The following is a 23,735-nucleotide window of genomic DNA, read 5'->3' on the forward strand; positions in this document are numbered from 1 at the left end:
ACACAATTGTCCATTAAAGTAACGCAGTGCCGAATCGCAAAATATGGCTTGGTCATTAAAGTGGAAAATCTTCCAGTCCAGAAGTGGTTAAAGCGGAGTTCCGGGCTCAAAAACAAGTTTGGCCCATCCGCTTGCTGTGATTGCCCTGAAAAACAAATGGATGCTCCCGAATTTTTATTTTTCTTTACTTACCTTGTTTTTGAAGAAAATATACTCACCTTCCTTCTACTTCCTCCCTCTTCGGCCGCGGCCGCGCTGTCACTTCCTGCTTGCGATGAGGAGTCACTTCCTGCTTGCGATGAGGAGTCACTTCCTGCTTGCGATGACTCCTGGGAGCTGAACGTCATCGCTCTCAGGAGTCAATGCGGCTGCACTGGCCCGGCTCTTCAGTTCCGGTGCTGGCACGTCATTCCCTGCTAAACAGCTTCTGGGCATGCCCAGAAGCTGTGCAGGGATGACGCTCCTGCCCCGGAAGTGACGGCGGGGCCGGTGCAGTGCATTCTGGGATGAAGAGGACACGGATGAGGACATGAAGAGGACGCGCTGGCTTCAGCTGCCCACATCCGAGATGGCAGCGCTGGAGAAGAAATTTACAAGGTAAGTATTTCTTCAAAAAGGTAAGTGCGACCCGGGACAGTTCAGAGGCTATCCATTGTGGAATGTACTTGCCCTGACTGTCCCGGGGGTATTTTTATCTAAATTTCACCCCCCGAGGCTGGAACTCTGCTTTAAGGTGGTAATAAAACTCACCTGGGGCATTATCTGCATTAAATTAGCCTCAGAACCTGTGTAATTCAAATGTGTTCGGGTTAAAAGGGATGAAGTGGCAACCCTAAGTTCGACCTAACATAAACTAATGCTATGATGACCTAACCCCCATAGTGAAGACACACCTAAGGTAATGAGGTTATCTCTTTAATTAGGCCCGTGTGATTTCTCTACGTCACACCCCTTAACTTCATCAGTATGAAGCAACTTTTGCAATCGTGTCTAACGATAACAACCCACGGTAATAGGGAAACTTGCTGACAGTATTATTGCTGCGTCATATTTCATAAATGATGAAGCATTGTTTTGCAATCCCGCCTATCTCTGTCCGTCTTAAGATACCTGTTATCACATCACAAGAGCTCTTACTACATACCTACTATTGCATCTATTTTTAGATAAAGGAAACAAGAGGAGAGAAATTTGTCACTATCACTGCTATCTCCCTTCTAAAGTAATGCCTTGTACACACAATCAGATAATCGTATGGAAAAAAATTGCTTTCAAATGGATCGCACGATAATCTGATCATTAGTACACAGCTTTCAACAGCCGATCACAACATTTCGTCCAACAAAATCCGAAGGGACAAACACGAAAACTTTTGTCGTTTAACCACCTGCCAACTGCCCCACGCAGATTTACTGCGGCAGGGCGGCTCGGCTGGGCATAATCACGTAAGTCTACCTGATAATGTGCACGCTGTTTTGGCGGCACACGTGCACTGTTGGGGCTGCGCTCCCGCTGTGATTAGACAGAGCGGGAGGCAGACCGCGGGAGGAGCAGACTCAATCGCCGCTGGCCTTCCGCAATCTTCGGCAATACTGACAGGAGAGCTGTCTGGTATGTAAACAATGCAAGACGTCTCTCCTGTCAGAGAGGCAGGGAAAGATTGCGTGATTCAGCTAAGCACGTGGTTTCGGCGCTTGCGCTGCTGGGGCTGCGCTCCCGCTGTGATTGAAGAAAATATACTCACCTTCCTTCTACTTCCTCCCTCTTCGGCCGCGGCCTGCGCCGTCACTTCCTGCTTGCAATGAGGAGTCACTTCCTGCTTGCGATGAGGAGTCACTTCCGTGATTGCGTGATTCAGCTAAGCACGCGGTTTCGGTGCTTGCGCTGCTGGGGCTGCGCTCCCGCTGTGATTAAACACAGCAGGAGCCAGACCACCAGAGAAGCGGGCTCGATCGCCACCGGCCCCCCGCGAGCTTCGGCAATACTGACACAAGAGCCGTCTGGTATGTAAACAATGCAAGATGACTCTCCTGTCAGAGAGGCAGGGAATGATCGTGTGATTCAGCTAAGCTAAATCACCGATCTCTCTCTGCCTCTGTTAAATCCATCCCCCACAGTTAGAAAGCACATATAGGGAACACATTTACCCCCTTGAAACCCCCCCCCCCCCAGTGTTAACCCCTTCCCTGCCAGTGTCATTTATACAGGAACATTGCATATTATTTAGCACTCTTCACTGTATTAATGTCACTGGTCCCCAAAAAGTGTCACTTAGTGCCAGTCTGCCGCAATGTCGCAGTCCCGATAAAAATCGCTGATCGCCGCCATTTCTAATAAAAAAATAAAAAAAATAAAAAGTCCATAAATCTATCCTGTAGTTTGTAAACGCTATAACTTTTGTGCAAACCAATTATTATATGCTTTTTGGGATTTTTTTTTTTACCAAAAATATTTAGCAGAATACAAATTGACTTAAACTGATAAAAAAATTTGTCTAAATTGGTCTAAAATGTTAAAAAAAATTTGATTTTTAATTTTTTTTTTTTTTTTTGGGGAATGTCATATAGCAGAAAGTGAAAAATATTGTTTTTTTTTTTCAGAATTATCACTCTTTTTTTGTTTATAGCGCAAAAAATAAAAATCGCACAGGTGATTAAATACCACCAAAAGAAATATCTATTAGTGGGGAAAAAAAAGACATTCATTTTGTTTGGGTACAGCATCGCAAAACCACACAATTGTCCATTAAAGTAACGCAGTGCCGAATCGCAAAATATGGCTTGGTCATTAAAGGGGAAAATCTTCCAGTCCAGAAGTGGTTAAAGCGGACTTCCGGGCTCAAAAACAAGTTTGGCCCATCCGCTTGCTGTGATTGCCCTGAAAAACAAATGGATGCTCCCGAATTTTTATTTTTCTTTACTTACCTTGTTTTTGAAGAAAATATACTCACCTTCCTTCTACTTCCTCCCTCTTCGGCCGCGGCCCGCGCCGTCACTTCCTGCTTGCGATGAGGAGTCACTTCCGTGATTGCATGATTCAGCTAAGCATGCGGTTTCGGCGCTTGCGCTGCTGGGGCTGCTCTCCCGCTGTGATTAGACACAGCGGGAGCCAGACCACCAGAGAAGCGGGCTCGATCGCCACCGGCCCCCCGCGAGCTTCGGCAATACTGACACAAGAGCCGTCTGGTATGTAAACAATGCAAGATGACTCTCCTGTCAGAGAGGCAGGGAATGATCGTGTGATTCAGCTAAGCTAAATCACCGATCTCTCTCTGCCTCTGTTAAATCCATCCCCCACAGTTAGAAAGCACATATAGGGAACACATTTACCCCCTTGAAACCCCCCCCCCCCCCAGTGTTAACCCCTTCCCTGCCAGTGTCATTTATACAGGAACAGTGCATATTATTTAGCACTCTTCACTGTATTAATGTCACTGGTCCCCAAAAAGTGTCACTTAGTGCCAGTCTGCCGCAATGTCGCAGTCCCGATAAAAATCGCTGATCGCCGCCATTACTAATAAAAAAATAAAAAAAATAAAAAGTCCATAAATCTATCCTGTAGTTTGTAAACGCTATAACTTTTGTGCAAACCAATTATTATATGCTTTTTGGGATTTTTTACCAAAAATATGTAGCAGAATACAAATTGACTTAAACTGATAAAAAAATTCGATTTTTTTAATTTTTTTATTGGGAATGTCTTATAAGCTAATGTTTTTCGCAAAATCGTTTTTAGACGAGCTGGAAAACAGCGACAGCGAAACTGAGTTACTTGAAGAACTGAGCGTTAGCAATTCATGGGAAAATTCGTCATCAGGTACGGAAAGTGACGACAGCGACGATTCTGATGTCTCTTTCTGGCACATCGCTCTGTTGGAAATTCTGAAGAATCATTTGATATACTTCCCAAATTCCACAAGCTATGTGCCAGAAAGAGACATCAGAATCGTCGCTGTCGTCACTTTCCGTACCTGATGATGAATTTTCCCATGAATCGCTATCGCTCAGTTCTCCAAGTAACTCTGTTTCGCTGTCGCTGTTTTCCAGTTCGTCTAAAAGCGCATTTGCGCAAAAAGAGGCTTTTTGGACGCCATGGTCGTTCTCAATTTTCCAGGCACAAAGACCTGGAAATGTACAGGCAGGGCACTGGAAAAGTCACCAGGTGAAATCCTGTGGTGAAATGGCATGATACAGTGTAATCCGTTAGGATCACAGTTTTGTATCATCTCATTTGGTGTATTTACATTTTTGAATTTGCTGCCGGTTCCACCCCCCCGCGTCGCAACGCTCTCAGGGAAGGAAACCGAAAGACAGGTGTCTGCAATCGGCCGAGCACAGAGCGGGGAGAGACTGTGAAGATCGCTGGAGGACGGTGGGGAGGATGGCGGGGAGGACAGCAGGGAGGATGTTGGGGAGGATGGCGGGGAGGACAGCGGGGAGGACGGCGGGGAGGATGGTGGGGAGGATGGCGGGGAGGACAGCGGGGAGGATGGCAGGGAGGACGGCGGGAGGATGGCAGGGAGGGCGGCAGGGGATCGCAGGGAAGGTGAGTGTGATTCTGGGGTAATCCCGAGTGTGATGGGATCTCTGGCAGGCACTCCATTTTGACTGCAGTTCAGTAATGTTGTCCTATATTACTGAGCATTACTTAACTAGTTGCTAGGACATTGGCAGCAACTAATGATATTCTGATTCCCAGCCATCAGCATCCTAGCAGCAATCAATAATGCACAGCCACACAGCATCATTGGTTGTTAGGATCCTGGCAGCTGGGCCACAGTGTCATTGGTTACTGTGCCAAAAGCTTGTGCTCCCTTAGGCTCCATGTACACGGGACGTTGGAAATGGCTGTTTAGGAGCAGTTGGGCGTTTTCTTCAGAAGCCCCTGAACCCACCTACATGTTATCTTATCTGTCCATGTACACCAGGTCGTTTACAGTCATTTGCAGGCAGTTGAGTTCAGGGACGTTTTTTGGAACGCAATTATTTGCGTTCAAACGTGTGTTTCCCGGCGTTTCAAACGCAAAAACGCGACCAAACACGATGACCCGCGTTTAGCGTTCGCGTTTTTCCATTTTAAAGGGGAATAATTTTTTTTACCTCTAGGAACGATTCTAAACGCAAACACCCGCTAAACGCGAGTGCAAACGCGACCTAACGGACGTTTCAAACGTCCTAAAAATTCCAGCATTCAAAGGGACTTTTAACAACGTCTCATGTACATGGAGCCTAAAAGTGGTAGTAAACTTTCAAAAAAAAATAAATAAACAAATAAATGAATAAAAAAGCTTTCCCCCTAAAAAGTAATATCATAATGTACTAGTATGCATTGCATACTAGCACACTATCAAAGACTTACTTTAAAATGAACCCCTCCAGTGGCGCTCTGTCTCTGCTGACAGAGCTTCCATCTTCACCCAGTCTTCATTCCAGCCTTGCATGCTCCAGATTTAAATGGCCAAGCTGCGGTTACATCACTCCCACACATGGGCACGAGAACCAGGGCTGCAGCACAGCATTCTGAAGGGAATTCCTTGTACCTACAGGTAGGCCTTTTTATAAACTTACCTATAGGTAGAAGTGAGCAAGTGGTGTTTACTACTGTTTTTATTGCACTGGGTTGTAGGTACAACAGAGAAAAAAATCTATTTGATCTAAGTGAATTTGATTTTCCAGGATGAATTATTACTTTTGATGAAGATCGTTTACCTATTGCACCAAGCAGTTGCTTTCTGGAATTCTTTCAGCAAAACCATTGTATTATTAAATGATCACAGTGATACATTTATACCCAGCATTAGTGCCGGTCGCGCAACTTCGGGGGCGACCTGTGAAGTCGCATGCACCGCGACTTCGGCGCGACTTGCACGGACTTTATATAATGAATGTCAATGCAAGTCGCTCCGATGTTGCCCCGAAGTAGTACAGGAACTATTTTCTAACTCGGAGTCCTATTAGAATGGTTCCTGTAGCACTGCATGGACCGCGACATGTCAGGCTGACCAGTCCCCTGACAAGTCGCGGTGTGAATGGGCACTTAGGCACTTATTTACTGTATGTAGCTTGTCTGTTTTTTAGGGCCTGGTAGTTTCTTATTGGTTTCATAGTTACATAGTAGGTATGGTTGAATGAAGACAATAGTCCATCCAGTTCAACCTGTGTGGGTGTGTATGTGTCTATAATCATTTCCCATATCCCTGCTTGTGGTGTTCACTAAAATGCACTTCCAACAGTGTTTTAAAAATATCAACATTCCCCACTGACACCACCAGTTGTGGAAGAGAGTTCCACATCATTATCACCTTGACAGTGAAAAACTCCCTACGCAGTTTAGGGTTAAACCGCTTCTCCTCCATTCTCATTGTGTGGCCCCGTGTTCTCTTACACTCCCTGAGACTGAATAGTTTTCTTCCTACGCCGGGATCACCTTTGAGGTATTTGTATACCGCTACCATAACTCCTCTCAAGCGTCTCTTCTCCAGGGAGAATTAATTTAGTGCTTGTAGTCGCTCCTCGTATTTGAGGTCCTGTAGGCCACTATTAGCTATGAGTGAATTAAGGGTAGTAATTTTGGTAAAAATCTAATTTCAGTAAAATATTTGCTATTTCCGCAAAATCCATGGGAGGCAATGTGAAAGGCAAAATTAAATGTGCAATAGACTTTAGCCCCTTGCTACCAGCTCTGGCTGCCACTTTAAGAGGTTTTGAATGTCCATAGGCAGGCGAACACTGAGATAGACTATCACAGTGATCATGCAATTTGGAGCCCATCCTTGACTCTCAATCGTAGAGAGTGACCAGGAGCCATTAGAGAAAGCTTGGTCACAGTGTTGGGAGTCCCAAAAGAGCACAACCTCAACACAAAGCTGCAGGACAATTCTGTACACACATATATGGCAGCTCGGTATTAGAACCCATCGGGGTGCTGCAACTTACATGTATATGGTTGACAAACAACAGGCACTCATTGCCTGAGGAAGCAGCATGCATGCTTCGAACGCACCTCCCTCTCCACCTTCTACCCGGAAGTGAAGTCAGCGGGTCTTCTCTGAGGAACACAGCGTACCTAGAAGTGCCGGAATCCACCAGCACAGCCGGAACCAGCGAAGATTCCCCAGAACCCCAGATCCACCACCCAGGGTTGTCTGGAAAAGGCCCTTGTCCCCATCAACATGGGGACAAGGTGCTTTAAGGTGGGGGACTCCGATGCACGGGGCAGGCGGCTCCGATTGCCGCCTGACACCCGCGATTGCTCCCCGCTGAGAGAGAAGGACGGTCAGCTGTTGTAAACACATCTGACCATTCTCTCTGGAATGATCACAGAGCCCCTGTGATCCTTCTATATAGGAACAAAGGTCTCTATGGTCATTTCACAAGCCACGCCCCCCTACAGTTAAAAACACGCCCATAGGTACACATTTAACCCCTTGATCAACCACAGTGTTAACCCTTTCCCTGCCAATGGCATTATTACAGTAACAGTTTTTATTTTTAGCACTGATTATTGTAGTAATGTCACTGGTCCCCCAAAAAGTGTCAAAAATGCCAGTTAGGGTTCCGATTTGTCCGTCGCAATGTTGCAGTCCCGCTAAAAATCGCAGATCGCCGCCATTACTATTAAAAAAAAAATGACATAAATCTTTCTCGTAGTTAGTAGACGCGATAACTTTTGCGCAAACCAATCAAAATACGCTTATTGCGTTTTTTTTTTTTTTACCAAAAATATGTAGCAGAAAACAAATTGGCCTAAAATATTAAAAAATTTTGATTTTTACATTTTTGTTTTGGGAATGTTATATAGCAGAATGTGAAAAATATTGTTTTTTTTTTTTTTTTTCAGAATTGTCGCTTTTTTTTTTGTTTATAGCGCAAAAAAAAATCGCACAGGTGATCAAATACTACCAAAAGAAAGCTCAATTTGTGGGAAGAAAAGGACACCAATTTTATTTAGGAACAGCGTTGCAACACCACGCAATTGTCCGAATCGCAAAATATTATGGTCTGGTCATTAAGGAGGCAAATCCTTCCGGTCCAGAAGTGGATAATTAAAACTGAGTTTCCGATTTGGCAAAGTTTCACACAAATGGCTCCAATGATTTCTCAGTTGGGTTATTGTATTTCAATATTTGTATTGCCTAAAAGATTGGATAATGTCAATGAGGAACAAAATGTCATATCACATGCAAGGACGGTTTATAGGCTCTGTCCACTGTAAAAGAAAAGGCTTGTCACTGTAACCACCTAGGGGAAAAAATGGATTCATCCACTCAGGCAGGTTAATGAGTAAACAATGGAGATAAAAGGGCCATATATTGTGCAAGTCCCAGTAGAGATCAGCACTCACAGGTGAGGAAAGAGAACTACAGAGATGGACCCCATCCCAACTGTGTGCATCTGCATCCTTTTATCTGTTACATTAGGTGAGTACATAAATCAGAATATAAAATCACAAAATTGGGAAGGAAATTCTTGATAAGCTGGCTCCTTCCAGCAATGGCCTGGAAGTGTTGGATAATCTAAGATTATCTGTATCAGTGCATGTTTCATTATACTATGCTATGGATTATATAGCCATTGGGAGGTTGCAAATTAAAAAAAAAAAAAAAATTCACTTATATATAATCAAGAAAATTTCGATTTTGTAAGTATTTGAAACATTTTTATGCGGCACTGGTAATCATTTGATGACACCTAAAAAATCCCATCGTTACACAGAATTTGTTGTCTTTAATGCATTTGGGGATGTGGTGTCTTGATTTTGTTTTCCAAATCCTTTTTGCACAGAAAGAAATATATTAGAGATAGAGTGGGAAATAAAGTGATATTTGCAAAAATTTCGATCTCCCATATTTTTGAGTCCCACTAATTTTACAGTGGTCACCAAGACAAACCAAAATGGTAATCTAGACAGCCATAAAAAAAAAAAAAAAAAAAAAAAAAAAATAAATAAATAAATAAAATCTTGGAAATGCAACAGCAGATGATTTTTTTTTAACCATTAGGTAGATGATTTTCTAATGAACTATATATTTATTGCTAATTGCTTGACCTGATGGAAAATTATTTAAGTTTTATATTGGTTGCACAATTTTATAGTTATTTATACAGTGTATTATTTTAAAACATTTACACCTTATATATATATATATATATATATATACACATACTGTATATATATATATATATATATATATATATATATATATATATATATATACATACTGTGTATATATATATATATATATATTTTTTTTTTTACCTAGAAATTTTTACCTAAAAATTTTAAAGCTAATGAAGGATCTTGTTGAATCCCCTATATTATGTTGGTGTATGGACGTTAAATAAAACGATCGTACTATTTGCTAATTGCTTGACCTGATGGAAAATTATTTTAATTTTATATCGGTTACACAATTTTATAGTTATTTATACAGTGTATTATTTTAAAACATGTACACATTTTAGTCTTGATATATATATATATATATATATATATATATACAGTGGGTACGGAAAGTATTCAGACCCCCTTAAATTTTTCACTCTTTGTTATATTGCAGCCATTTGCTAAAATCATTTAAGTTCATTCTTCTTCCTCATGAATGTACACATAGCACCCCATACTGACAGAAAAACACAGCATTGTTGACATTGTTGCAGATTTATTAAAAAAGAAAAACTGAAATATCACATGGTCCTAAGTATTCAGACCCTTTGCTGTGACACTCATATATTTAACTCAGGTGCTTTCCATTTCTTCTGATCATCCTTGAGATGGTTCTACACCTTCATTTGAGTCCAGCTGTGTTTGATTATACTGATTGGACTTGATTAGGAAAGCCACACACCTGTCTATATAAGACCTTCCAGATCACAATGCATGTCAGAGCAAATGAGAATCATGAGGTCAAAGGAACTGCCTGAAGAGCTCAGAGACAGAATTGTGGCAAGGCACAGATCTGGCCAAGGTTACAAAAAGATTTCTGCTGCAGTTAAGGTTCCTAAGAGCACAGTGGCCTCCATAATCCTCAAATTGAAGACGTTTGGGACGACCAGAACCCTTCCTAGAGCTGGCCGTCCGGCCAAACTGAGCTATCAGGGGAGAAGAGCCTTGGTGAGAGAGGTAAAGAAGAACCCAAAGATCACTGTGGCTGAGCTCCAGAGATGCAGCCAGGAGATGGGAGAAAGTTGTAGAAAGTCAACCATCACTGCAGCCCTCCACCAGTCGGGGCTTTATGGCAGAGTGGCCCGACGGAAGCCTCTCCTCAGTGTAAGACACATGAAAGCCCGCATGGAGTTTGCTAAAAAACACCTGAAGGACTCCAAGATGGTGAGAAATAAGATTCTCTGGTCTGATGAGACCAAAATAGAACTTTTTGGCCTTAATTCTAAGCGGTATGTGTGGAGAAAACAAGGCACTGCTCATCACCTGTCCAATACAGTCCCAACAGTGAAGCATGGTGGTGGCAGCATCATGCTGTGGGGGTGTTTTTCAGCTGCAGGGACAGGACGACTGGTTGCAATCGAGGGAAAGATGAATGCGGCCAAGTACAGGGATATCCTGGACAAAAACCTTCTCCAGAGTGCTCTGGACCTCAGACTGGGCCGAAGGTTTACCTTCCAACAAGACAATGACCCTAAGCACACAGCTAAAATAACGAAGGAGTGGCTTCACAACAACTCCGTGACTGTTCTTGAATGGCCCAGCCAGAGCCCTGACTTAAACCCAATTGAGCATCTCTGGAGAGACCTAAAAATGGCTGTCCACCAACGTTTACCATCCAACCTGACAGAACTGGAGAGGATCTGCAAGGAGGAATGGCAGAGGATCCCCAAATCCAGGTGTGAAAGACTTGTTGCATCTTTCCCAAAAAGACTCCTGGCTGTATTAGATCAAAAGGGGGCTTCTACTAAATACTGAGCAAAGGGTCTGAATACTTAGGACCATGTGATATTTCAGTTTTTCTTTTTTAATAAATCTGCAACAATGTCAACAATGCTGTGTTTTTCTGTCAGTATGGGGTGCTATGTGTACATTCATGAGGAAGAAGAATGAACTTAAATGATTTTAGCAAATGGCTGCAATATAACAAAGAGTGAAAAATTTAAGGGGGTCTGAATACTTTCCGTACCCACTGTATATATATATACTGTATATATATATATATACTGTGTATATATATTTTTTTTTTTCTTTTTTTTTTTTTAACCTAGAAATTTTTACCTAAAAATTTTAAACCTTATGAAGGATCTTGTTGAATCCCCTATATTATGTTGGTGTATGGACATTAAATAAAATAATCATACTATTTGCTAATTGCTTGACCTGATGGAAAACTATTTTAATTTTATATTGGTTGCACAATTTTATAGTTATTTATACAGTGTATAGATAGATAGATAGATAGATAGATAGATAGATAGATAGATAGATAGATAGATAGATAGATAGATAGATAGATAGATAGATAGATAGAGAGAGAGAGAGAGAGAGAGAGAGATAGATAGATAGATAGATAGATAGATAGATAGATAGATAGATAGATAGATAGATAGATAGATAGATAGATAGATAGATAGATAGATAGATAGATAGATAGATAGATAGATAGATAGATAGATAGATAGATAGATAGATAGATAGATAGATAGATAGATAGATAGATAGATTTAACCTAAACATTTTTACCAAAAAATTTGAAACCTGATGAAGGATATTGTTGAAGCCCCTATATTATGTTGGTGTATGGACATTAAATAAAATAATCATACTATTTTTGACTCATAACAAACAATATGGTGCTCCGCTTTTCATTCTTTTCTGTAGATTTGACCCAAAGTCTAGTTGTGGCCCTCTTGAGTATTTGGAGCAGCCTTGCCAATGATAATATACAGTAACCTGCTGTTGTAGATTCTCTTACTAGAACACAGGGCTTGGATTCAGCGCCTCCCATTTACTGGTTCACACGTATGAATATAAGCCAAGCAGGGCTATCAACTCTTTTCTGTTCCATCCGTAAAAAAAAAAAAAAAACAGGTGGTTTAAGTATACTCTAAAACAATGCAGCTAAAGAGGACAGTAGGACAGCTAGGCAAATTCTAGCACTTCAAAAGGAGAGATCAGCAATGGCAGCCTTTATGTTGCTCACATGACAGGTTTAATTATTTTTGTTGGCAAAAAAAAAGGCAAATCATCTTGTAATGCAAAAATTACAACCAAACGTGACCAACTCGTGCAAGATGGATACTTTTTCTAAATTTATTTTTGATAAATTTGTATGTGAAATCGCTGTATTGAACCCTGTTGGATCTATTGGCTGCCAGATGCACCTGCCTCCTTCTCCTTGACTACCTCCAAGGCATTGCCTTAAGGTCCGGGAAATACAGAAAAGGATGCAGTCTGCCTGCATATAGATCTGCATGGAGCTCATGGTCAGGTCTGCAAACTGAAAGCCGGACCTGACCCGAAAGCTTGTGTGCAGGTGACTTAGCATTGGAAAGTAATAAAGTTTAAGGCCTTAAGTATTCACACAGATTTTGCTTGTTTTTTGGGTTTTATTCAAGCACATTCTTTAGTTTTAAACCTTTTACTTAATGGAATCTGCTTTTTTGATTTGTAGCCCAGACTTCTGCAGCAGAACTGACCAGTAATAAGACAGAATTGGTCTGGGAAGGAGAAACAGTGTCTTTCAACTGTTCAACAAAACTTACAGCTGCCACCTTTATCTGGAATTTGAATGGATCTTTATTACCCGGAGGTGATCAATATCATCTTTTCCAAGACCCTCTGGAACCATACTCTACTCTGACCATCAGCCCTGTCTCCACAAATGACACAGGATCTTTTACTTGTCAGGCTTCCAATGGAACAATAAACGAGACCAGTAATTCTCTGCAGCTGAATGTGGGCGGTAAGTAATATATTATGTATTATTTATATGGGAATCTATGGTGGTTTTGTAAATATACTTTATTTCACGTTTTTGTTTTTTATATATTCTTTGTTTCAATGTTTTTATTTAAATTTTTCAACACTAAAAACGAATGAGCAATATTGAGCAGACAATATTGAAAATGAACAGTAACAATCATATAACTCAGGGATCCTCAATAGCCCTTCAGCTATTGCGGAACTACACATCCCATGAGGCATTGTAAAACTCTGACATTCACAGACATGGCTAGGCATGATGGGAATTGTAGTTCCTGAACAACTGGAGGGCCAAGGTTTGAAGACCCCTGATATAACTGAATACTGTCAGTAGCACTGAAGGAACATACACAACTGGGGTGGACTACAACCAAGGTAAATATCAGTAAACAATGCAAATAAGTCCTCTATTATCCCCAACCCATAAACACTAAGACCTCGTTCACACAGGGGCGACGCTACTTGCTGGGGTGACCAGTGAAGTCGCGGTGCACAGCGTGCACCACGACCTCAGAGCGACATGCACGGACTTCATATCATTGAAGTCAATGCAAGTCGCCTCCAGATCGCCCCAAAGTAGTACAGGACCCTTTTTCTAAGTCGGAGCGACTTGTGTCGCTCCTATTAGAACGGGTCCTGTGCTAATCAATGGCAGGCGACCGACCGCGACTTGTCAGGCAACCAAGTCACCTGACAAGTCGCGCTAGAGTGAATGGGGATTAAGACTTTTTCTCGCATGTTGTCTGTAAAATTAAGTGAAACCCCTAAGGGAACCTCAAAGAAGTTGGGTTGGGAAAAACCAACCGAGAGAAAGATAGAAAGAAAGGAAGGTAAAAGAAACAAAGAGAAGAGAAATATTGCAATAGAATTTGAGATTGTTGAATGAGGAAAAAGTACTTCAGGTCGAATATAGGTAGAGCATATGCAGCCAAGTATCTGGCGGTACCAACACGCTCAATGTAGGCTCACGTATGTGGCCTACAACTGTCCAGCTCGGGGGTCCCCCTCCAGATACGTAATCCACGGGTTCCAAACCTTTTCAAAAAAGTTGCATTTTATCAGTAAGTATGGCTGACAGGCGCTCAATAACCATTATCGTTTTTTAAATATTCTTAATTTATGTAGCAAAAAGGTGTGTACAATATTGAAAGATATGCATTTTAACAATTTAGAGCAATGTAATAATCATCAGAATGTGTTTGAATATATCTTACAATTCAACAAAAAGATAAAAAATAATTTGCTATATATCATAGTTAAAGTATAACTATGCAATTAGTTGATCTGAATTGCCTGTATCTGTTAATCTAAATAGTCTCGTATTATGTAGGAAGTCAAGAAACATAATAAACTAATTTATCAAGGATAATCTCCATCTTATTCATAGACAAGAAATAAAGGAAGGGGAGGAATAAAAAAAAGGTGGGGGAGGGGGGAGAAGTAGAGGGAGAAAAGAGAAGAAAAAGGTGGAAAATACGCTCATTGAGAATTTTTTTGTCAAAGACATGAAGCTAAATACATTTTGGCCTAAATATATGACAAAAAATGAATATATTGGATATTTTTTAACTGTCAAAGTAGAAAATGTCAATTTTTCGCAAGATTTTTGCTCTTTTTATATTGATATCGCAAAAAATAAAAAGCACAGAGGTGATCAAATACCACCAAAAGAAAGCTCTGTTTGTGGTAAAAAAAGGACATAAATTTTGTTTGGGTACAGCATTGCATGACCTCGCAATTGTCAGTTAAAGTCGTGCAGTGCCAAGTTGAAAAAAGTGGCCTGGTCATTGAGCAGCCAAATCTTCCGGGGCTAAAGTGGTTAATCTCCTCCATTCAGTGTTACAATTGGTTTCCTGAAGGACAGTTGGGACGGGAGACCCGGGCGAGCCACCGGACGTCCCCTCCCGCTCCTTATAATGAAAGCCAAGCGGCTTCTCAGCCGCATCGGTTTCATTACAAGACAGCCGACTGTCGGCTATGGACGCCGGTACCGGGGTGATGCGTCTAGCTGCAGGCATCACTCCGGTACAAGCACTTTCCCGAAATATCGGCAATATCGGTAACCTCAGGGGCCGATTCCGATATATCGGGGAAAGTGCATATCGGCCCTCGATATATCGGCTTTGCCAATAATCGGTCGATCCCTAGTCAGGACTACAAAAAAGTTTAAAAATAAAAAAGTAAAAAATAATAATAATAATAATAATAAAAAAAAGAGAGAGTGAGAGAGATTAACAACAGGAAATGAAAAAAACCTCCAACATAGTATAAAACAAATAATACAATTTAACAATGTAATACAATTATATAAAATGACATAAATAATATCATTGTATTTTAATAATGCATAAAAAACCTCCCTCCCTCTCACACACTATATAGTAAATAATTCAGAGAAATTACTCCAATTTTTTTTTTTCATTTCCATTAGGGCTGTGCATCTTCACTTACCTCACGATTCGATTTGATTACGATTATTAAGGCAACGATTCAATACGATTCGATTCCGCGATGCATCACGATTAACGCCCATGGTTATTTTATCTGTTCTTAAAACAAAAACGAAAAAACTCCCTGCATGTAGCAAAGTCCAAACACAGCAGACAACAACTTAAAAAGCTCAAGGCTCCCCCCTAAACACTACAGAAGAGGGTCAGAGGCCACAGACACACTACAAGAGAGGGTCAGAGGCCACAGACACAATACAGGAGAGGGTCAGAGACCACAGACACACTACAGGAGAGGGTCAGAGACCACAGACACACTACAGGAGGGGGTCAGAGACCACAGATACACTACAGGAGAGGGTCAGAGACCGCAGACACACTACAGGAGAGGGTCAGAGACCGCAGACACACTACAGGAGAGGGTCAGAGACCACAGACACACTACAGGAGAGGGTCAGAGACCACAGACACACTACAGGAGAGGGTCAGAGACCACAGATACACTACAGGAGAGGGTCAGAGACCGCAGACACACTACAGGAGAGGGTCAGAGACCGAAGACACACTACAGGAGAGGGTCAGAGACCACAGATACACTACAGGAGAGGGTCAGAGACCACAGACAAACTACAGGAGAGGGTCAGAGACCACAGACACACTACAAGAAAGGGTCAGAGACCACAGACACACTACAGGAGAGGGTCAGAGACCGCAGACACACTACAGGAGAGGGTCAGAGACCGCAGACACACTACAGGAGAGGGTCAGAGACCGCAGACACACTACAGGAGATGGTCAGAGACCACAGACACACTACAGGAGAGGGTCAGAGACCGCAGACACACTACAGGAGAGGGTCAGAGACCGCAGACACACTACAGGAGAGGGTCAGAGACCACAGACACACTACAGGAGAGGGTCAGAGACCACAGACTGATAGCCGCGATGCTCACACCCTGACCGGTTTCGTCGTTCAAAGACTTCTACTGAGGGTGCCATACTCAGTTACTTGGACTCCACATAGCATCAGTGCACTCCTAATTCAAGTTGTCAGAAGAATTCCACTGACAGAATTCAGCCATAAATTGCAGATTACTCAGGGATGGTAATAGCAATGCACTCATATTCCAGCTGTCAGGGAAATTCCACTGATGCAAAATCCAGCCATAAAATGCAGTTTGCTCAAGGATGGTAAACCCTCTTCCAACTGTCAGAAAAGTACCACTGACTCAAAATCCAGACATAAATTACAGATTGCTCAGAGAGTTCAGGCAGTCTCTTTGGAGTAGGGTTCAATGTGTAAATCAGCCTTATATATTGTTATTGGGTTTCCCCATCAGCTAAGCAAGAGTCCTTTTAGGCTTTAAAATGAATTCCTTCCACCCATCAATAGCTTCCCCAAAGAGCGATCGTCCCATCAGCTAAGCAAGAGTCCTTTTAGGCTTTTAAATTAACTCCTTCCCCCCATCAGTAGTTTCCTCAAAGAGCGATCGTCGGTCAGCTTTCCAAAGGATTTTTTCAAAGGGAGCGCTTCACCGATGCGGGGGGAGCCTTTCCCGCCATTTACACGGCGTCCGGAACTTGGTGGTTGTAGCCGGAAGCTTGCTGGAAGTAAGCAGAGCTGTTGTGTAGGAGAGCTAGGCGGGAAGCGGACGCCTACATGCCTAAGAGACGTCTTATCCAGCAATGACAGAAGAGAGAGGGAAGGGGAGGAGCAGAGGCGTAACTAGAACCTTCAGGGCCCCGGTGCAAGAAACCATAAAGGGCCCCCCCGGGGCCCCTTTACTCTCATTGCGCTGCCCTTTATTACGGTCCCGCAGCGGGACCCTTTCACAAGTTCTGCAGCGGGCCCCCTTCCTGCCATCTTTGGGCCTCCCCACGGTGGTGGAATGCCAGGGCTCGGTTGCAAGTGTGACCTTTGCTATCCTGGAAGTTCACCCACTGGTGTCAGTAGTTTTTATTATTGGATATTTTAATTGTAATATATTTTATCATTTTATTTTATTTTTTTACAATGTCACTGACTATGACTCATTCAGAATGTCCTTTTAGAAAAGGAAGGAGCTGGTAAATTACATATTTACTGACCCCTTCCTGGTTCTCTATTGTGACACATCCCGTGCAGCAGTCGGCAGGAGAGGTAAGGGAGCACAGTGGCGGGGGTGTCAGGGGAGCAAGCAGGGGCCCAGAGACAGCAGAATACAAGTGAACTGGATAGGAGGAGTGGTGGGGCAGCATACAGAGGAACCAATCTCCTCCATTTTCCTTCTGCAGCTACCGGAAGATAAAGGAGGACAGTGATCTCTCTACATGCTGCCCCCGCCGCCCCTCCTATACAGGTGTATAGGGAAGCCGCACAGGCCCCTTGGAGCATGGGGCCTGGTTGCAATTGCAACCCCTGTAGTTACGCCCCTTGGGAGGAGCCAGAAGATGGAGGGAGGGGGAGGAGCCAGAAATCGATTATTCTGGGGGTCCGCATCGTAACCGAATCAGAAAAGGCTGCATCGCGATGCATCGATTATTTTCAACACCCCTAATTTCCATGTTCCGGTTGCTGTACACAAAAAAGATGATTTACTAAGGAAAATAAACAAGAGCAGAAATAAACCATTATTGCAAGCACAGGCATTCACTCACTTAGTGATAATAAAACGCTGATCTTCTAGTTTGATGCGCACATTACACATTCAAAAAATGTTTTAGCTCAGTTCGCATAAGTGGTCAAACCACGCGGTTAATCTGCATCTTTACCACCCCCTGATTGCCCACCATCAAGTAACATGGAGGCCCGCTCAAGTCTATAGATATTGTCGCAGCCACAATGCTTCCTTCACTTTATGATGTCTAACCCGGAATGTCATGTTTGGCAGATGACACGCTTGACAGATGTTCCCATTGAGGTCAATGGGGCTGGGTTGTAACAGCATTCCAACTGGTTGTAATCCACAATCTTTGTGATCGCAAAAAAATAAATAAAACCGGTATCCAGGAGGGGGCAGTATCGCCCACCACATTTGCTTTTCAAAGGGGAGGTGTGAACAAGGACTAATGTTACTGCTGCACAGGAGCCCACCTTAACATTCATTTCCAGAGCAGCGTCAGACCCGTGGTGGCTTTGCCCGGCCAGGAGTAAAATATATCATGAAGATAGCAATAAGCTGCAAACAGATTTCCCAAAACGTCGGAGGAATTTATTTAAGCATTGATGCCAAAGAATCAGCAATGGTAGCAGAATGACTTGACAAGTTTTGCACTGGTCGCTGAAACTTATGATTAAAGTAGAACTATAGGGAAAACGTTTTCTTTCATTTTGGATGGAGTAAGGGAGGGTTATAATTAGTGATCAACCGATATCGTTTTTTCATTGCCGATACCGATATTATGGTCATCGCGTATCGGTATTGGCCGATATTTTCATACATTTAAACATTTTTTTTTCTTCTTTTTTTTTTTTTTACTTGACAGGTACTCTTGTGGAGGGATCTGGGGGTCTGTACTTAAAAGCATTCAAAACGCCAAGTTTGGCTGTTTTGAATGCTGTCATTTTTTTTTTAATTTGGCGCCAGTACCCGGAAGTGATGTCATGGCATTACTTCCGGGTTTTTGCATGGAGACCCAATCAGAGCCGAATGCGGCTTTGATCGGGTCTTCGGCGGCAGTGCAGGCTGGTTGCCCGGGTCTCCCGGTGAGACAGGAGATTTGGGCGAGCCGCAGAAAGTGGCTGGAGGGGGGGGGTAATGACAGCTACTGCAGCACATTGGCTCCCCTGGGTCCAGCGACGTAGACCTACATTGCTGGACTCCTAGCTGTTTAGACACAGCGGGAGTCGGGCCGGAGGAGGAGAGGCGGCGATTACCGTCTCTCTTCCCTGATCGTCAAGGAAAGTGTGAGAAGATCCGCCCGCTGGTGTAAACAATGCAGGCGGATCTTCTCTGTGACAGACAGGGAGAGATCACAGGATTCAGCATAGCTGAACCTGCGATCTCTGTCACTGAACTGAATCCTTCTATATAGAATCACAGGTCTCTATGATCATTTCACAAGCCACGCCCCCATACAGTTAGAATCACTCACCTAGGCTCACATTTAACCCCTTGATCACCCACAATGTTTGCTTGTGTAAACAAAGCAGGTGGATCTTCTCTGTGACAGACAGGGAGAGATCACAGGATTCAGCATAGCTGAACCTGCGATCTGTGTCTCTGTCACAAAACCCCCCCCCACACACACACGTCAGTAAGCATGAGGCATACATTTAACCCCTTGATCACCAACAGTGTTAACCCCTTCCCTGCCAGTGTCAATATTACAGTAACAGTGCATATTTTTAGCACTGATTACTGTAGTAATGTCACTGGTCCCCCCCAAAAGTGTTAAAAATGTCAGTCAGGGGTCCGATTTGTGCGCTGCAATGTCGCAGTCCCGCAAAAGAATGCAGATCGTCTACCATTACTAGTTTAAAAAATAAATAAATAAATGACATAAATCTTTCCCGTAGTTAGTAGACGCAATAACTTTTGCGCAAACCAATCAAAATACACTTATTGTGATTTATTTTACCATAAATATGTAGCAGAAAACAAATTGGCCTAAAAAAATGTTAAAAAATTTTGATTTTAATTTTTTTTCAGAATGTTATATAGCAGAATGTGAAAAATATAGTTTTTTTTTTCTTTTTTCAAAATTGCCGCTCTTTTTTTGTTTATAGCGCAAAATATAAAAATCGCACAGGTGATCAAATACCACCAAAAGAAAGCTCTATTTGTGGGGGAAAAAGGACATCCAATTTATTTGGGCACAGCTTCGCACGACCACGCAATTCTCCGTTAAATTAACACAGTGCCGAATCGCAAAATAGAGCCTGGTCATTAACCTCCCTGGCGGTAACCCCGAGTGTGACTCGGGGTGGATTTTTCATACCAGGATCGGTATCCCCGAGTCACGCTCGGGGTGGATGTGCAGAGAGCGCAGCGGTGTTCTCTTACCTTCTCCTGGCGATCCAGCGATGATCTCTCATTGCTGTGACCGCCAGCCGAGATCCCCGCCGCTCTCCGTCGGTGTGATGACTTCCTAGTTCCGTTCCCTGCAGCAGCAATGCTGCATGGGAGCGGAACTAGGGAGGGAAATTCAAAAAAAAAAAAACGTTGCACAAAACACAAACACATTACACATTTTATATTATATATATTATATGCATATTTATATATGTATATATATATATATATATATATATATATATATATATATATACGTATATATATATATATATATGTATATATATATATATGTATATATATACATATATATATATATATATATATGTATATGTATATATATATATATATATATATGTGTATATATATGTATATATATATATATACATATATATATATGCACACACACACACATATATATATATATATATATATATATATATATATATATATACATACCTATATACACACTTATATATATATATAAAATTATATTATTGATTCGATTATAATTCATGCGTTATATATATTATGTATATATATATATATATATATATATATATATACACACACACATATATATGATATATAACGCATGAATTATAATCTAATCAATAATATAATTTTATTATATATATTATATAATAAAATTATATTATTGATTTGATTATAATTCATGCGTTTGTGTTTCAAATTTATCACATCTGGGATGTCTACTAGAGTCTTGTTTTGGTCAGGTTTAATTCAGTAGTTACTAAGAATTGTAGGCCTATAATACATAACGCCAAATTTCCATGAAAAGAATTGTACCGCTTTTGGTACAGAATTCCTGACAGAATCATACCGCCAGGGAGGTTAAGGGGGCAAATCCTTCCGGTCTTAAAGTGGTTAAGGCACCCCAGGGAAGCCCAAAGGACACTCCAGTTGAAAAACACTGTGCTAGACTGTGCTAGTGCCCAAACTTCTGCACACAGACGTGTAGATCAGTGCATGTGCACTATAATACATTCCACAAATGGTTCACTGAAGCTCTTTAAAATAATATAATTACGGTTTTATAGTATACTATAACAAAATCCGCGCACAATTGAAGTGTTTTTTTTTTATTTAGGGTATGCGCATTTGCAAAAATATTAATTGCAGTTAGATAAACCCAAGGCTGGTCATACACAAACAAAATTTGGTTCGTATGGAAATTCTGAAAAAATGTTCATCAGAACATGTGATAGTACCTTCAGAGTCTCAAACGTTTTATTTAGGAAGTCCTTACAAATTGTATTCAATTGTCATGCCAATGGTTTGAGTTTTAACGTTTGAGTTTGGGACGATGAAGTGATGTATTGGTTATGCCTGGGAGACAAGAATAATTCTACTTCTGGATCAGATTTTTGTTAGTACATGTGCATTACAATAAGTTCAATTTTAACTGACTGGAAATAACATTTATTGCTCTTTCACACAGGTGGACCGTTCAGATCCGCCTGTCCGTTTTTTTGGACGATCTGAACGGTCCCCCCATGCATCCCTATGGGGCATAGGGATGTCAGCGGAGACCCTAAAGAATAAAATAGAGATCGTTGCAATATTTTTTATCACACTGTATTTGCGCAGCGGTCTTCCAAGCGCAATTATTTTGGAAAAAAATCACTATTTTGAATAAAAAAATAAGAAAACAGTAAAGTTAGCCCAATTTTTTTCCATAATGTGAAAGATAATGTTACACCGAGTAAATAGATACCCAACATGTTATGCTTTAAAATTGCACACGCTCGTGGAATGGCGACAAACTTTGGTACTTAAAATCCCCATAGGTGACAGTTTAAAAATTTCTACAGGATACCAGCTTAGAGTTACAGAGGAGGTCTAGGGCTCAAATTATTGCTCTCACTCCAACGATCGGAGTGATACCTCACATCTGTGGTTTGAACACCGTTTAGATATGTGGGCGGGACTTCCCTATGCGTCCAATTCTGCACGCGAACTAACGGGGATGGGGTGCTTTAATTTTTTTTTCCTATTTATTTTTTTTATTATTTTTTTATTTTTACACCGTTTAAAAAAATAAAATTTGATCATTTTTTATTCCTATTACAATGAATGTAAACATCCCTTGTAATATAAATAAGCATGACAGGACCTCTTTATTGTGAGATCTGGGGTCATAAAGACCTCAGACCTCACAACTACACTAAAAAAGAAAAAAAAAAAACGTTGAAAAAAATTGGCCCTTTAAACCGGCGTTTGACGTCGCTCTGGTCCTCCAAGACCATAGAGTCGAGTGAGGGCCATCTTGCCCTCACTTGACTTCCTGTCTCTGAGGATCCGGGACCGGAACCTGCCGCTGGGACCACCCTTACCTGAAAGCCGATCGCCCGCCGTTTTTAAAAATACCGGGGTTATGGCAGCTATCTGCTACCATAACCCCGGTATTTAGCGCCAAAGGACCAATGTAAAACTGCGGCGGGTAGTCAGTAAGTGGTCAATAACACTAAAGTTTTTAATCTACCCAACAACAAAGTAGACAAATAAAAAATCATAAAAAAAATGCAAAATGCATCAAAAAATGCTGGAAAAACATGTGTGCAAGAATGCAAAATGCACTGCAGAAACGGATCCAAAGCAAACTACATAGATGTGAATTAAGCCCTTTTTACCACATGGCTTGTATATCAATTGCATTTCCTCTTCCTCTTTTTTTTTAGTCCAGCATAGTTAATTATTTCAACTGTTTTTTTTTTTTAATTATTTTTTAAAATCACACATTCATTTTTGTTCTCGTTTTTTTTATTTCCAGTTTGGTTTTATTTAGGGGAAGTTAAAATTGCTGTCATCGCCCTGAGAGGGGTTGTAAATTTCAGTTTTAATTGAACACACAATGTGTTAGGATTAAAGAGAAGTAAAGGGCACATCTTTTTGCAGCAGTTGCTTGCTTATAACACAAGAATACATTTTTCAGTTTATTCCTGTTTTCCAAAATCCACCGTTAGTTAACCACTTAAGCCCCGGAAGATTTTACCCCCTTCCTGACCAGGGCCTATTTTGCGATTCGGCACTGCGTGACTTTAACGGACAATTTGCGCGGTCGTGCGACGCTGTACCCAAATGAAATTGACGTCCTTTTTTTCCCACAAACAGGGCTTTCTTTGGTGGTATTTGATCACCTGTGCGATTTCTTTGATCATGCGCTATAAACAAAAAAAGAGCAACAATTTTGCAAAAATAACAATATTTTTCACATTTTTTTTATATGAAATTCCCCCCCAAAAAATGTAAAAATCTAAATTTTTTAACATTTTAGGCCAATGTTTTTTTTTACCATATGTTTGGTAAAAAAAAAAATCGCAAAAAGCGTATTTTGATTGGT

The 23,735-nt window shown here is 41.4% G+C and overlaps 1 protein-coding gene across 1 annotated transcript in view; it reads left to right on the forward strand.

Moving 5' to 3' along the window:
• The window catches only part of LOC309568029 (cell adhesion molecule CEACAM1-like), a 70,615-nt gene that overhangs the window by 25,563 nt on the left and 21,317 nt on the right, over positions 1-23,735 (forward strand). Inside the window, exon 5 of the mRNA XM_082273603.1 lies at positions 12,620-12,910. Within this exon, the coding sequence (XP_082129729.1) occupies positions 12,620-12,910 (291 nt within the window). The remainder of the gene's footprint in view (positions 1-12,619; positions 12,911-23,735) is intronic.

This window comes from Pelophylax lessonae, assembly GCF_965119305.1.
Source record: "Pelophylax lessonae genome assembly, chromosome: 12".
NCBI classification, from domain to species: domain Eukaryota; kingdom Metazoa; phylum Chordata; class Amphibia; order Anura; family Ranidae; genus Pelophylax; species Pelophylax lessonae.